General features: G+C 33.8%; 1 protein-coding gene across 2 annotated transcripts; it reads left to right on the forward strand.

The window, feature by feature from the left end:
- Positions 1-4135: 4135 nt before the first annotated feature.
- LOC126976878 (uncharacterized) lies at positions 4136-13048 on the forward strand. Of its 2 annotated transcripts, none has more exons than XM_050825506.1 (2): positions 4136-4236; positions 10545-13048. In XM_050825506.1, the coding sequence occupies exons 1-2, from the start codon at positions 4219-4221 to the stop codon at positions 11655-11657; spliced, it is 1131 nt and encodes a 376-aa protein (XP_050681463.1). In that variant the 5' UTR covers positions 4136-4218; the 3' UTR covers positions 11658-13048. The 2 variants fall into 2 exon arrangements, with proteins under 2 accessions (XP_050681463.1, XP_050681465.1); XM_050825508.1 differs by having other exon boundaries at positions 4187-4323.
- The last annotated feature ends 4616 nt before the right edge of the window (positions 13049-17664 follow it).

Here is a 17664-nt window from a genome sequence, read left to right on the forward strand (position 1 = left end):
TTTTTCCTTTAATGGTATGCTTTTTGTAGATTTATTGATCTTGGTTCTATAAATTGTTTCAACAGACTTTGTCCCCTTTTTCGTCAATTTATCCTTCCAGATGCAAATTCGTCGTCTACATCTTTGGCAGCAAGTTAGTTTTTTACGCTTTTTAGTTTGGTTCGCCTTATTCAACTTTTTTTCTGTGGAATATTTACATTTTTATGGTATACACATAACATGTACACAAGTTTGACTCCATTTTGTGCACCATAATAATCAAGTCATAATTAGCAGTGATAGATTTGCCCATTACAATACATTCGTGAACAACCCAAAACTCTGAGCGACAGCGAGATTACGGTCGTGCCTTTGAGGCATGAGAATATTAATTTCAATTTGCCCAGTAATTTCACTAGCTCGTCGCCCTTCAGACCGAAACACAATTAGTGCTTGCACGCTGCTTGACGACAGAAAAAAGGCACCGCTGTGGTACCCCTGAAGCCCACTAGTTAATTTTTAAGCTGATAATGATCTTATCATTAGCGTTATATGCAATAATGGCCAATAGAAAATATCTAATTGTTAAAATATCCTATTAATGAACGTAACGTTTGCACACATCACATCACTTTCAAAAGCTTACCCTTGTTACGTTTACACATGTTTTTATATCACGAAACATATTTAGTTCTCTTGGGGTGGCATTTTATTAATATTTATCAGTGAATAAATAAGTTCATATCCGTTACAAGGTAATTCACGTGTACATTTTCAACTAAAATAATAAGATCATTTTCTTCTTGTTTTTTTATGTTATTCCTACATTCAATGAATATAGTAGTAATAATTAAATCTTATAATAAAAACTTATTTAGGTTATTGACAGTGACAAAGACTTTTTTAATAAAACTTGTATAAGTCATGCGTCTATACAAAGAGTCACACTAAATATTAAATCAGCTTAATAGGGCTTATATCCACTAGCCGCTAACCGCACAGCCAGCCGCTTATTCATTGCAATCGAACATGATAGAAAAATGTCATCTTAATCTCATTTTTGCAGATTTTCACATTGGGCGATATAGGTAGGGGGACGTAGTTGTTGGTTGAAGTGCCGATCTCCCCAAACGACACAATTCGTGGTTTGTTCGCAAAGATTACCTACAAATACAATTTACCTCGTTAGTGATATTAAATCAGTAAATTATTAATCAGTAATAAATAATCATCGGTGATAAAATAAGGAGAGTGTTCTGACCACGGCGCACCCGGTTCGTATCTCATCCGCGAAGGTCCAATATGTTTTCGGCTTTCGAATTCATATTATGTTCGTTTATTCGACGCCTTATAATTTAAGTAACCCTTTTATTGGGTTAGCAACGCTCTTGTGATACCTTTGGTTTTCATCAGATAATCCGTTTGCTCGTTTGTATTCATTCCCCATAAAAATACTTTCGTTGACGCAACTCATACCGATGTAGACAAACAATATCATTATCGTCCAAAGTGAAAAAGGGCATTGTTGAATAGAGACGACACGTTCTGCATCGCACCCAGATGCCGTCCTGTACATGCGTACCAGGAGGGTAAGTTTCAATTGGGCGATCTAATAAAAAGCGAACCGCCGATGGACTAACTCACTTGCATTTTGTTATATCAAAGTACGTTGACAGTGTTTCATCTCAAAAGCGGCCTAATCGCCGCACCATTAAAAGAAGTGCAAGATATTCGTGACTTGGGGGTAACTATTGATAGCAAACTAACGTTTATTGCACAAGTTAATAAAGTAGTTACCACATCCGCACGAATGTTAGGATTTCTAAAGCGAAACTCGAATTGTTTCGGCTCCAAAACGAAAACAATTCTATATAACGCTCTAGTGCGCAGTCATATCGAATATGGTAGTATTATATGGAATCCCCTACATACGATCCATTCGCAACGCATCGAGAGTATCCAAAGAGCATTCTCACGACACCTTGCATACATAAGTACTGGATTCTCTCATAGACACCCGTACCATCAGCGCCTCAGGAAATTTAATATGATTTCATTGCTCGATCGGAGATCTCTTGCCGGAGTAATATTTTTGTACTAACTCTTAAACGGTCAAATACAATGTAGTAACCTCTTGCAGAATATTAACCTTGCTATCCCATATTTATTCCCAAGGTTCTAAATCAAGAGAATCTTTCAAGTTCCTTCTGTAAAAACCAACCTGGGAGTTCAGGCGCCTCTCGCTCGAATTCTTCGCGAGTACAATAAGTTAAACGATACCAATTCAGAACTTGATATATTCGGTGGTGGGCTGGTCAGGTTTAAAGAAAGTGTTGTTAAACACTTAGCTGGTACTCAATCTGCATTTTTCAAATAAGTAGTTTTTCTTTTTTTTTCGTCTTCATTATTTTCATTATTTTAATAAGTTAAAGTTATAATTTGTACTTTCATTTCTTATTTTTTTTGTTTTTATTATAGCTTAGATAGTATTAGTTCTATTTTTCAAAAGTAATTAGGGAGTATTTTTTGTAATTTTTATGTTCACCATAATTGTCGTATACTTTAGAACTACTAATTGTAACATTAGATTAAGAAAATTGTATTGTATATGATGTGCTGTGCTTTAATAAATAAATAAATAAAATAACGCGGACGCTGTTCCAACCGCATTGACGGCTCAACGCAAGTGCGAGTAAGCCCTTATAGTTCTTGAAATAGTAATTATGTATTTATTGGGAAACTATATTATTTCACGCCTCTCATTTTGTATATTTTTTTTAAACAAATACGATTGTATATGTTGTTAAATTAATAATTCATTACATTAGTTTTCGCAGTATAAACGAAGGAGAAGTTCTAAAGACACTTCGAACCACTCGGCACAATGATCCCTTTTTTTTCAACCATATCCATACTTCATAGCTCATTCTGGCTTATGTTTATTGCACTTCCAGTAAAGATATGTATTTTAAAAAGCTATTATTTTGATACTATGATTAACAGACCGTGTGCCGTGTGCGTAGTTTAAGCGGCTATTTTTAGAAACCGCCATATTCCAGTGACATTTGCAACAGAGTTGTTAAAATAGTTTCTATGTAGATTCAAGGTTACCATTCTTTCGCAACAGATATAGCTCTACTTTGTAGTTAGATAGTCTGGATTGGTAATTATTGATAGCTGTTATTTTTTTTTAAATTATTTACCTCCAAACTATTGGAAGCTTGGAAGGGCATTTATTTTCTCACAAAAAATGTAGGTAATTTGAAATGATGGAAACCATGATTATTCTCAGTAACGAATCAAGTATTTACATGCAAAAAGTATTATTTGAAGAAGACCAACAGAGACCAAAAGTGACTCATCATCTTCAGAAACCAGCAATACCAGAGATGTGTTTAAAATATTTTTATAATTGATATAATATATAATATAATATAAATAATATATATAATATATAATATAAATATTTGATATAAAAATATTCGCGTGGTTTAATATTCAAAATACTGAGGAGCTAATATCGTAACTGACTGTATCCAGTAACAACAGGTTCGCTTTCTTTTTCTATCTTGTTGTATCTCCGTTAGATATGTTCTTCTCTCTCGCACACTTTGTTCGTTTATATGCTAGTGTATTATAAGACTATGGTGTTATTTGACATTCTGAATAATAATAATTAAAATAACAGATGGGGTTGTTACGTAAGTCAACCTAATAACATGTATATTTATATAAGATTAGTATTAAGTTTTTTTCATCAGCCATAATAAATTAGCCAAGCTGAGAACGATGCCCATTACACACTACACACTACTAACAACTTATAACACTCTCACATGTTCATACACACTATACGCATTACGCATATATATTTAATAATTCGTGTATCACAAGCACGCATTATTCAGGACTTCTTCTTCTTCTTTTATATAATTATCAAAATAGTAACAATCTATAGAATATTATTATTAGCGTTATTATTTCATTATAATTTAACTTGTCAAACTTTGTAAAATAGAAATGCTGTTAAGTTTGCTTTAATAAATAAAATAATAAATAAATTATAGTATTTATTTATTTTTGTAAAATGTGTTATTAGAATTTTGGTGGTTAATTAATGATTCAATAACTTTTTACATATCTGCGCTTGATTGTACGCGACGCAATCTTCAATCATAAAATTAAAAATAAATCAATAATCAATGTAAGCCAAAGCAAATGTGAGCAAAATATATTATAATGTCAATAATTGTTTTGGTAAGATGAAATAAATACAAATGTTGATATAATATATTTATAACATTATGTTGATCAAACTCTTGATCTTTATTATTATAATGTCACGTAAGAGCTCTTTCTCACTCCATACATAATATCACGTATATATAATAATTATTATATATATCTAACGTTTAATATACAAAATTTTCGTGTCGCAGTGTTTGTTACCAAACTCCTCCGAAACGGCTGGACCGGTCTATATGAAATTTTGTGTGTATACGATATACACACAAAATTAGGTAGGTCTGAGAATCAACAAACATCTATACATTTTCATACTAATTTGACCCACCCCTGAATATTTTTTTTTGTGTCAAAAATTTAATTTTGTTATGATTGAGAATTAAAAAATGCATACAACTTCAAATTTTCACTGTCTACGATCAATACCTATTTTTGTATCGCGATTTTTATATTATTATTCTGTTCCATCAACAGATAGGGTTGCAAGATGGCAATAGAATACAATAATTATTGTAGTATGATAAATTTTATGTACGTTATATTTGGTAGTTCGGAGAATCAGTCGCCATCTATTTTTATACCACAAACATATTAAATATTGAATTTTTTATTATCTCTAGTTCTCGCTGGAACGTATTGCTCCCTCCCGTTTCCCTTTCACCCCCTTGCTCGTCCTGTTGCGTCAGTACGGTTTGCAGTTTCATTACCGTTAGGAACATGTCTTATATTTTCGTGATATCGCTGCTTTGTTTTGAAGTTTTCATTGTTAGGTATTGACTTTTGTTGTTAATATTTTTTACTTTCTGTTGTTCTGTGTCGCTATAATAGTTCTGTAAAATATCCTCAGAAAAATAAATACTCTTTGTACATAACCTAGATGCTTTCATTGATTTTTAAGATTAATAATCAACATCACAATACTACATTTTTACATCATTCTGTAATAAAGAAAAAATTAATCACAGTTTACGTATTAATAATAATATTAGGATCTTTGAATAATAACGCTTAGAACGTGAGTAGGCCCAAGCGAAATGAAGCAGTTTCAATGTGGTCGTTTATGACCACATACGTTTCCCGCCGCGTCACTGTCATTCTGTCAACTTCCTGGCCAATCATTGCGCGAAATTTAATTGATAAATAACTGACAGTGCAGTGAAAGGGTGCTAAAAAGCGTCTTATAATAAAAAATATGAAAAGAAAACCACATTTCACACGTAAATACTATTTCACAATTTTTAATATAAGCTAATACATTCGTCAAAACAGCAAAATATTTTGTTAACAAAACAGACGCCTTTAAAAAAATATGTTGCCAGCTATACAAAAAAATTACAAAAATACAAAATGTTTATTTTCTCTAGCAAGTATGTACATAAATCAATATTCATGATGGGACCCTCCTTTAAGGCACTATAGCGCCTGTGTTGGAAGACTCCGCTCTTCCATAGCTTATTAATATTTATTACATTATTTACAGACAATCAAACTCTAACTACTAAGAAGTATATCTAAAAAGTATGTATAGAAAGAAATAAGGTGTGTGCATTGGGTGTGTTGTGAGTGATAAGTAAGGTGTGAGAGGTATTATGAAGTGTGTGTGGGTCAATGTGTGTTTGTGATCAAATGAATGAATGTTTAATTAATATTATGATTGTGTTAAAAGTTCTTCAGTTTCTTTATAAATGAGTGAATTTATCCAAGTAGCATTTTTTTACATTCATAAAGTGGTTTTGAATGAATATATATTTCCTTGTTAACCCTATTATAAAGCATGGCTGAGAGCTTGCTGTACTGGCGATTTGCAAATCCGGTTGTGCTTGCAGGAATTTTTGCAATAATATCCATTCTCCTTTTTAATAAAATGCTTGCATATGGAAGAGTTTTAAATGTTTTTAGAACTATAGCAATAATATATAATTTTCTAACAGACAAAAGGTTACTGATATTGTGTTGTGTTGTCTTTCAGTGGGATATCGTCTCTTTTTGAAATACATGTTTTTTATTAGGCTCCTTTGTCCACGTTCCAATTCAATAAATTTGGATTAAGCAGCGCCGCCCCACACGGGGATATAATAAACTAGCACAGATTGCGCTAGTGCAATATAAATTTCATTTAAAATATTTCTGCTGGTGCCTGATTCATTTACTATAGATTTTAAAGCGACATGTCTCAGTGTTTTGAATATGCATCCCAGTTTTCTAATTCTTCCAGTGACGTGCTCAATGTGTTGGTACCAGTTAAGCTTTTGATCAATAAATCAGCTATGAAAGTATTATATACCCCGAGTTCCTCTGCTGGGATAATTTTTTGTGTTTATTGGTAGATATGGAAAGGATGCTATAATGTACGACGCCACATGATGTTATAAGTATTTAAAGTCAATGTAAAATAATCTTAATTCAATTAGGCTTGAACTAAGCGCTTTAAATAGTCACTATAAATATTTCTTTTAAATTACTGAATTTACCATATGTTTGGAAAAAGTTGAGATCGTGAGAACATTAAAGGCCACTCTTTTAAGCCGACTTCAAAAAAGGAGGAGGTTCTCAATATGTCGGTATGTTTTTGAAGTGAAACTTATTTATCGACGTATGAGAGACATTTTATAGCAAATCGACATGATTTTCGGTTACGCGCCATTTTGTTTCTCATTTTGGTTCTCTAGGGTGCAGAGAACGGATTTGGCAACATTTTTTAAATCCATGATGGCCACCGTGCAAATTTGTGATTTCAACAATATGGATATCGTATCCGAGGTTCTCGAGGGTGCAGAGAACGACTTTGGCATCATTTTTTAAATCCATAATGGCCACTGTGCAAAATTATCATTTCAACAATATGGATATCGTATCTGAGGTTCTCGAGGGTGCAGAGGACGAGTTTGGGATCATTTTTGAAATCCAAGATGGCCGCCGCGCGAATTTATGATTTCAACGATTTTAGTTGAGTGACATGTGGCACAACAATTTCCGAAACAGTCCTATAAGTTGTTTGGCATTAGGGTTATCATTATAACCACCACGCATACGTAAATCCCCAAAAGAATTTTTCCTTAATTCATTCTCTGCAACTAGAAAACCTCGGATATAGCTGGGAACGGCGCCTCTACCGTCTCGCTTTTTCGTTTCATCGAGTCCCAAATAACAAAGTTTACTTACACTTAAAAAATTGTTGCAACAATAATTAAATACGTGATGTTTTTAATAAATTCTTAATTTATATTTTATTTCTTCTTTCTTTATTACATACTAGCTGATGTTCGCGACTTCGTCCGCATCGATAAAGGGTTTTAAAAAATAATAAGCAAGTTTGGAGTTCATATCCTATGCCAGTTTCGGTTCCCGTTTTCGCACCCATTCTCACAATTTTATATTAATCTTATTTCGAGGAGATTGCTTTGGCAAACTAAACCTACTATGAGAATAGTTATAGCTATCGACGTGAATTTCAGTTTTTTATCGCTGTACCAAATTTCTTCATAATCGGTTCAGTAGCTCCGGCGTCAAAGCTGAACAAACAAACTTACATACACATTTATAATATTAGTAGAGATAATCTAGTATTTCTTACAATTTACTGATTTAGGGTCTAATTTAATGTCTATTCACTTGCAACATTATTTGGCTGTCTGTGTGCGTGTTGGCGAATGTAAGCACGTGACGCTCACGTACACATTAATTATAATGTTACTTCTATATTGACAGGAACTATGTATAAAACTATCGTTCTGAGCATTATTATTCTATGATTAGGATATGATTTAGTGATGCTTGTTTTGCACACCGTAACAAAGCGACGATGTGACGTCATCGACGTCAAGTTCAGAGATAATTTGACCAGCGGGCCTACCATGAACTCTTATTGCGATTCAATTGACAACCTAAAATGAACTGCTTTGCTATTTCGTACCACAACGTGATTACAGCTATCTAATTTAGGTTGACGTCAAATCAACTGATTAAATCGCAATAATGTCAATTGAATTTTAAAAAATGATATCAACTGAATCGCAAACTGATTTAATTCGTTCATTCATTCGTACCATGAGGTGTTATTTCAACCTAAGCTGGATAGCTAATTTGTCAAAGTGACCGATTCGAAAAAAGTTGCTACTTCCTTAGAGCAAAGTGAATCGCGTTGTTAATAACTTTGAAAAAATAGTGAAAACATAGAAAAGAAAAATTTTATTGATTAAAAATGAGATGAGAATACTTTATTGGATTTTTTTGTAAAACAAAATACTGAAAATAAATAATAAAGACGAGGCAGTAAGGCTCCGGGCTATAGCCTGTTCGCAAGAACAAATTTAAAAAAATGTACTCAGTGGTCCTGTCAAATCAAACATCAATGGAGGTGCGTTCATAACTCGTTATTTTACGAAAACACTTAAGCAAATATTTAATTTATAATTCAAAGACTATATTTATTTATATTACTATTATTGAATATGTATAAAAAAGGGCTTAATGATTTATAATTTGACGCAATTCCGCAATTTTAAAATGTATTTTTAGTATTTTCTACGCAAAAATACCGCTAAAGTCATATCATTTTAGGTTTCGAAACGAAAAATTTTATTTCGTTCATACTTCATAAGCGATCCAAACGCCATTCAGTAAAAGGCACTTCATGGTACGAATTTTAGTGATTCAGTTTAGGTACCTAAACTGAACTGCATCGGATTCGCATCCTTATTAAAAGTTGATGGTTGGCCCTGAGGTATTATGTATCCTTTATATAACCGTGATTTTTTAAATTTTCCAGTGTGATAAATGTCAATCTGTCTCTTTTTGAAATTATAATATAAATTGATGCTGAATTTTGAATTTGAAAACAGAAATTAACAACGTCCTTATTCTAACAGTCTGAGATCCTGCCGCTCTATTCTTGTCGGAGTTGAACTACCTGTTAGTACATGATAGTAGAGTAGAATATTAATTTTTTTTTGTTATAAATATGGAGGCCAGTTCGATATTCGACGCTTTTAATTAGTTCTCTAAAAATATGTTCTATAAAGAAAGTAAGCTAACGATATTCTTTGGAATTTCAACGTTCCGAATTCAAATCATTTAACTACGAAGGAAGTTTTTTCAATATTATTTCCCTCACCAATCTTAGTTTAAAAGGAAACATAATATACCTATACTTCGTTCTATAGTCCCACGCAATCGTTAAGTGAAACTCAAGTAGATAATTAACAGCCACGTCTTACACTCGCGATATGTATGTCACTTTGTTAAAGTGTGCGTGCGTTACTGAGAATAAAGGTTAACTGTTCGCCGCTATTTTTTCGACGTGTTTAAATCTATCACAGTCTATCTAGTCGTATAAATTGTCTTAGGTGCAGATATTAGTAGTATATGGAGTATTGCTGCCATCTCTGGTCTGGCGCACCCCAGTATCAGCTCGATCCATTTGACCGCGTGCAACGTAGAGCAGCTCGAATTGTCGGGGACCCAGTGCTCTGTGAACGGCTGGATCACTTGGCGTTGCGTAGAGAGGTCGCTTCATTGTGTATCTTCTACCGCATTTATCACGGGGAGTGTTCCGAAGAGCTGTTTAACCTGATTCCTGCCGCCGAATTCCACCTTCGCACGACACGCCACAAGTTAGGATGTCATCCCCACCATCTGTATGAGTGGCGGTCTATCACAGTGCGGTTTTCAAGGAGCTTTCTTCCACGTACTACAAAGCTGTGGAATGAACTTCCTTGTGCGGTGTTTCCGGGACGATACGACATGGGTACCTTCAAAAACAGCGCGTACACCTTCCTTAAAGGCCGGCAACGCTCCTGTGATTCCTCTGGTGTTGCAAGAGATACGTACGCTCGTTTGTCCTCCTATTCCATTAAAAAAATAGTAGATCGAAAAATACAAAGAACTTAATGGCATAATATGATGTCTTAGTAACAAAAAAGATATAAGTGAAAATTGGAAATGTTTGAAAATTGGAAATGTTCATACCATTTATTGTTTTATTAACTGAAATGAATATTATCCAACTGCGTTTTTGCCTCCGGTATACTTTGACATTTTTGTTCTTATAAACAGAATGTCTCTCGGACACTCGGAAACTATTATTAAGAATTTGTTTCATACAACAGAGTGGCTGATTTAGAAGGATGATGAGTGACTGACTGTGAAACAGATGATATGGATGTAACAGAAAAATAAACATAAAATCAAATTTTTAAGAATATTTATATGTTTGAGAGAGACAAAATTCATATTTAATAAGTAAAGTTCTTGGCTTCGTAGGTATAAAAATGTTCATTTAAATAAGTCAAATCATCTCTTAACTATCTATGATATTTCAGCATTTTGTTATAAATTATTTGATGACAACTGTACACTGCGCTCCCAAGATAGATGACTTACTGCTCGATCTATTTGAGTATGAAAACAAAAACTACAATGAAATTGAGGAGCCAATATTGAAAGACAATAAAAATATTGCAATAGATAAAGACGCAATACAACATTTTGAAATCAAAACTTTGAAAAATCATTCATCCACGGTTAATACTACTACAAAACAGACATCTAAAATTTTATCAATACTGAGAAAAAAGGTTCTTCGCACAGATTCAAAAAATGATACTCAATCGCCTTGTTCTTCATCGTATGAGTTTGATGCAACTAATTGTAAATACATTAATGATAGACTTCTATGCGGCTATGAGAGAAATAAAGGTAATGCTAGTAAATCAGTACAAGACTTAGGTAATGGATGTCGCTATGTCAATGACAGAATAGAGTGTGGTTATTTGGTAGGTCCGTTTCAGCCGACCAATGAAACCGATATAGTTTCACGAACACGAGAAATAAGAATTGAAAATATCCATATTGTCACTAATGAATCTGCAGATATTGAACTTCTAAACATTGTAGTGAATGTAACAGATAATCCTCTAAATATTACATCTGAAATGGACTTCTCACATAATTCTACAAGTGATTCTCCAAACATATATGTATCAACCATCTTTACTAATGATACATCTGATACTGAGAAAAGAAGCACTGTTACAAATAATACTACTGAAATTGATATTACAGGCAAAGCTATAAATGATACTTCTAATATGGAATTTAGAAAGGTTGAAACATATGACACCGCTGATATAGAAATTAGAACCATTAGTTCTGATAAAGATATTGCAAATAGAATTATCACGGTCTTTCCGACACGTAAGGCACTTGAAAATATAACACAACAGAGTACCTTTAAAAACGATGTTAAGTTGACCAATATTCCCACGAGCTCGGCTCAGCAGTCGCCAATCAAATCTTTAAATATTGTAAAACCAAAAAATTCCCGGAACAGGAGACGATTTAATAATAGTGTTAACAGTACCACTAAGAAGTATCAAAGATATTGTGTGGAAAAATATGACTGGATATTCTGTTATGATACTGTTGACACCTGACACATTTTTAAATTTTATGTTAATAAATATCATAATAAAACTTAAGCAAGAACTTCTGCATTAACTCCTTCGTTTCAAAGATTAGTCATCTCACCTACCAATGATTACTTTTTAACGCAAACAGAGCTGGGTATTTTTAATTAGTGATGATTCGACTATAATGTGTAAATATTTTCCGAAGTTGGTGATTCACTAATTATATCTAGAATTGATATTTTACATTATTCCAACTTGAACCAAATTTATGTACTTAATATGAATTGATACTTATTTATAATCCCAATACTCTAAAATAAAAGGGAATAATTAATTACTTCGCTGTTAACACCGTTTTCTCAGAAACATGAAGTAAAGTTCAAAAATTAATGGTCAATTTATCCCTCTACAGTAAATAAAGAATAAAAACTAAAAATAAAACAAACAAAAACAAGAAAAAACTAATGAAACAATTTATCACTACTGTCGGGTGGTTAAACTAATTTAATAATGAAATAGTTCAACTTGAGAAAAACTTAGAGTATTACTTAATATTTTTTTTATATCAATATGATAATGTTATTAGGTAGGCCCCCTCCAAGATGGATCGACGATCTGGTCAAGATCGCCGAAATACGTTGGATGAGGGCAGCGCAGGAACGATCGTCGTGGAAATCTTTGGGGAGGACTTTGTCCAGCAGTGGACGTCTTCCGGCTGATGATGATGATGATGATGATAATAATGTGAGGAAAGGTTACATATTAATAAGATTATAAAATATATTTTATTCTTAGTTACAATTTTTGATTATTGTTCATTAGAATTTGGTGTATAAGTATCATTATTTAATCCTATAAAAGTAACAATTGGCATAAGGTAGTTATCATAAGCAAATAATATTTTTAAATATACCACCCATTCCAAAATTTATGCCTTAGACCTCTGAAGAACGGGTGCAAGACACTCAGTGGGCTACTTCTATTTTTATATAAACTACAGTTTTGGTTTATGTGCCTGTTCTGCTCAGGTCTGAATACACTATTTGTGGATTATGACTTTTAAAACCAATTTTGATTATTTGTCTTTCCTTAATCCATCCTACAACATCTTCTCTACTCTTGCGTTTCTCTGCTAATAAGTGTTTCCTGTAGATTACACAGCATTCCCTCAGTTATCGTGAAGAGCTGCTCGAATTGTCAGGGCTCTGTGTTGCTTAGAGACATCGCTTCATCACATCAAAGTTCTACGTACGCAACGAAAATGGAATTAAGTCGAAAAGTTTTAGAGCGATGTTTTGTATGATTTTAAAAGTTCTCTCTCTCCGCAAGACTGTGCCGCTCGTCTTCAAAATGCTTTTGGGAGAAAAGCACCTTGCTTGAGCACCGTGAGGCGATGGTGTGCTGAATTTGAGAGAAGTCGGGTTTCTTTACATGACGAATTTCGTGAAGGGCGGCCAGCAACTACCATCAACGAAAATAATGTGGCTACTGTTAAGCGGCTAATTGAAGAATACCTGCGGATTACCTATGAGACAATTCAAGGACTATTGGGGATTGGTACGAGTATGAGCCAAATTCAGAAAATTTTACACGAAGAATTGAAAGTTTGGAAACTTTTTGTCGTTGGATCCCTCATGAACTGACAGCGGAGCAGAAGCAGACTCGCGTGGAATGGTGCTCACAGATGCTAATGAAGTATGACCACGGACATTCTAATGCTGTTTATGACATTGTCACAAGAGACGAAACGTGGATCTATTGTTCTGAACCCAAAAAAAATCTTGTGAATGGGTGTTTGAAAATGAGAACAGGCCAACAAAAGTGAGGCAGGCGAGAAACCTTGTTAAAAAAATTATCGTATTTTTTTTCTCAGCTATCGGTCCCAACTGCACAATTCCACTTGAAGATCAAAAGAGTGTTAATACCGAGTGGTCTACCATTTGTTAACCCAGGATGTTAAAGAAAGTCGCGTTCTCCTACACTATGACAACGCTTCTTCACACACGGCCAACAAATCTACGTCATTTTTAGCTTCCGAAAAAATTTCAACTCGTCACCCATCCGGCACATAGCCCCGACCTAGCACCCTGTGATTTCTGTATTTTCCCCAAAATCAATGATTTGATGAGAGCGTTCAATCAGAACGTAGAAAACATGCCTTGAGATCTGTGGTCCTCCAGTTTAAAAAAATGGTTCGATCGCATGAAAAAATGTTTAAAATGTAAAGGAGAGTATTTTGAAAAGCAATAAACATAATATTATGGTTATACGATGTTGTTTTTTTTTAAGTTACGCAAAACATTTAGTATGTCCTACGTATAAAACATTATAATACCCTTGGTTCAATGAACTGTGATTACACGTGGCAAAAAATATTTTACTCACGGATTTGATTCATATCTTATTAATCTGCTAAGTCATGTGTGTATGTCTAAAATAACGATGTAATGATGGACGTTCACCCCAAAAATATCTAAATTTAATTATGTTACTTTTACAATAACACTCTGATTGATTGACGTCATCTCAAAGCACGAACTGTGGGTCAAAAAACTTAAAATTGAGCTTTGAAAAGTTTTGTAACGAATATATCCGTTTTTCCAACGTTAAGACAAAACTTTAAACTGACTTCACAGAAACAAGGGAGTTGTCAATTCGTGCGTTTATTTTTTTGTCTGTTGATTATAATATCTCCGTCTTAGTTATTCTTTCACATGCGGAGAATGGGAGGTATGACCAATCAGATAAACATAATTTATGTTCCATGAAAGTGTGATGGTTTTACAGCTTTTGGACATATTCGAAATTTTGGAATAAATCACACCCTGGGTCACTGTTTTTGATGCCATGATCAATCTCTATGTATTTTCTTGTTTGGTTTTTTTGAATAAATTTTCTGCTGTGCTGTGGCTTTAGATTTTCTTCAAATAAATCAAATCAAATGTCATTAAATTATCATAAGCAAAAAAAACGTGATAACTTTGAGCACTTAGGGCGAAAAAAAATGCCACGACTCGACATGAACTCGAAATGAGCAACCACTTAAAAACGTGCTTATTTTTTGAGATTCTTAATTGATTTTATACTTCCAGTATATACTCGACTGGACTCGGACCATATGGTCCAGTGTTCCAATAGCAGAATATTGCTGCTTGACCCAGGTTGTTCCATAAAAAAAGCCCATGAAAGCTGTTACTCCCCAAGGATGTGTACTATGCCCTACACTATTCCTATAATGTTGCTAAAGGGTAAGGGTGGCAGTAATAAAGAACCATTTGATAGGTATCAGGAAGACAGCTCCTATCTTATAAAAAAACGATTAACGTAATTACAAATGTGCCGTCAGTTACCTTGGTATAGCTGTAATATAGGATTGTAATTAACACTAACTTATAATAAATACGGGCCATATGTCGTAGATGCAAATACAAAGTTAATGATTAATGTACATTATGCTTAGACATGCTTAGACGGTCATTAATCACACATATTATTCAAACAGTTATTTTTATACATACACACATCTAATTTTATTGGTCACTAGCTGTGCCCTGTGTATAAAGTACTCGTGTGTACAAAACTATATATATATATACCAGACTTTTTTTGATTTCGTTGACCTCAAATTAAACCTTTTATTTGCTGACCGTACACGTTCAAATCATAATGAAATATTTGGACACACATATTGGCATTTTGGTTACTTTTAAACTCACTACAAATAAACTAACTATTACTATTTTATTTGAAGCTATCAAAAATTTCTTCTTCCTATCGATGATCATATCCTCCACCGTTAACGAATACATTTTTTTATGACGGTTTATGATGGGTTTTTTTATGATGGATCGAAAAGTACATGACGTTCAGCTGATGGTAATTGTTACGCTCAGCCCATTGCAAAGCAGTGCCGCACAGGATTCTTGAAAAACGCAAAAATTCTGAGCGGCACCTTGAGACATACGATGGTAATTAAGTCTCATTTGCCCAATAATTTCACGCACATGACACTTTACACATTACTCCAAGCGGCTGAAATAGGTGCCGATGTGGTACCCATAATCTAGCCGGCATCCTGTACAAAGGAGCCTCCCACGGTGTACAAAGTAGGTGTGGTGTATCTCCAAAACATACATCTTCTTTTTATTAGTTCATTGATAAATCTTTGGAACTCACAACGTTATAGTCATATTCTTTTATCACGTCTTGAAGTGTTTGAATATCACGTCAAATGATTTACAAACATATCTACATATATTTTATTATGTTCGTAATTCCGGTCAGGGTACGAGGCCAAAGAAATTAAAATATTGCCAGCGACGGTATAGAAATTATTTTACATGAATGAATGCCAATTTCAGGCCAAGTTAACGTAAGGCCATAGGGTAGGCTAACTGTATTAAATCATGAAGTGGTTGTGGTACAGGCTTTACAATCTATATATCAAATGATTCATTTAAGTAAAATATATGAATTAATTAATAATTGAAGTTTAGTTCCCCATTACATTAGCCACCACAAGAAGCGCCTGTTCACGAGCATGACGCATGGAGAAGCCATTGCCTCCCTTTACCATATTTTATGGAAGGCAACGACCAGCACCACGTCCCCGCCACAAGCAGTGGCACGAGAACTCTACCAAATAATAAAAAAGAATATTCATCTACATAATACAATGCAATACTCACTAAATACCTCGACTTACAAATTGACATTTTGGTTTTTACAATTAACAAATAATTCCAGTTTAACGGTTAATTCCGTTTATACACAAGTCAGTGCTTTATTGCTTATTTCAACCCATATTTTGTTTACATCATAAACATAATACCTACATATAAATGAAGATAAGTACCTACGTTATAGTAAAACAAAGAAACCTGTAGCGAATAAAATTAAAACAAGTGGTTTGTTATCATTCCATCGCTAGTGTCCAAGGTGAACCGGGAAACTTAAAGAAGTTTATTTAAAATCTAGTTAACACGTTATAGTTTTGAGGAAATGTTTCATGTTATTATCTGATGTTCTACTCTTAGTTTAACCGTGTCAGAAACACTTCAACAACAAAGATTGCTTCGAGAATTCTTTTTTTTTATTAATTAAAGGCTCTATCGTTTAAACTCACTATTTTAATGTCAGCATTAAATTCTCTTTGGATACGTCTGACCTGGTCAATGTCAATTATATAATATAGACAATCTGACAGTCCGATATTGCGAAATGCCAAGAGTGACTGACTGTTTACGACTTGTCAATCAAAATCGGTTATAGTAAGAATAGATTCGTTTACTTTTTCTATCTTATCTCCGATAGACTTGATCTTCTGTCTTGCTTTGTTTGTCTATGATATAATGATTCATTTTGAATTTGTTTCTATTATTATTATTGGGTAAGGGCTAGATAGACGGCATCAATCTACATACATTGTAAAGGTATTATATTAGCATAGCGAAGCATACGAGCATATTATTAGCTTAACATAAAAATATAAAATCTGATTAGATATAATACATACACCTTTAAATAATACATTACCAAAAATTATTAAATACGTAAATGTCCCCGATGACAGGATTGATCAGGCACCTTAAGGCGAGGTTTTCCCAACACTTTAGGTAAAAATTGCGCGAACGTTAGATTCGAAAGGTACGCATGGACACGGGCGTCGGGCATGGCTGAGAACGAACCGAGCGATGCGGGTCAACGACCGCCGACCCAGAAAGACCGCGTAATATTTTTTAAAACTTACAGTTGTGCTAGAGTACGGAATTACTGTGATAATATTTTTTATGCATTTTTGAAGTAAATCTTTTGTATCGACGTATGAGAGAAATGTTACATTACGCGCAAAATTATGATTTCAACATTATGGATATCGTATCCGAGATTCTCGAAGGTGCAGAGAACTACACGATATCCATATTGCTGAAATCATAATTTTGTGCGGCGGCCATCTTGGATTTCAAATATGATCACACAATCGTTCTCTGCACCCTCGAGAACCTCGGACACGATATCCATATTGCTGAAA

This window comes from Leptidea sinapis, chromosome 42 (genome assembly GCF_905404315.1).
Source record: "Leptidea sinapis chromosome 42, ilLepSina1.1, whole genome shotgun sequence".
NCBI lineage: Eukaryota > Metazoa > Arthropoda > Insecta > Lepidoptera > Pieridae > Leptidea > Leptidea sinapis.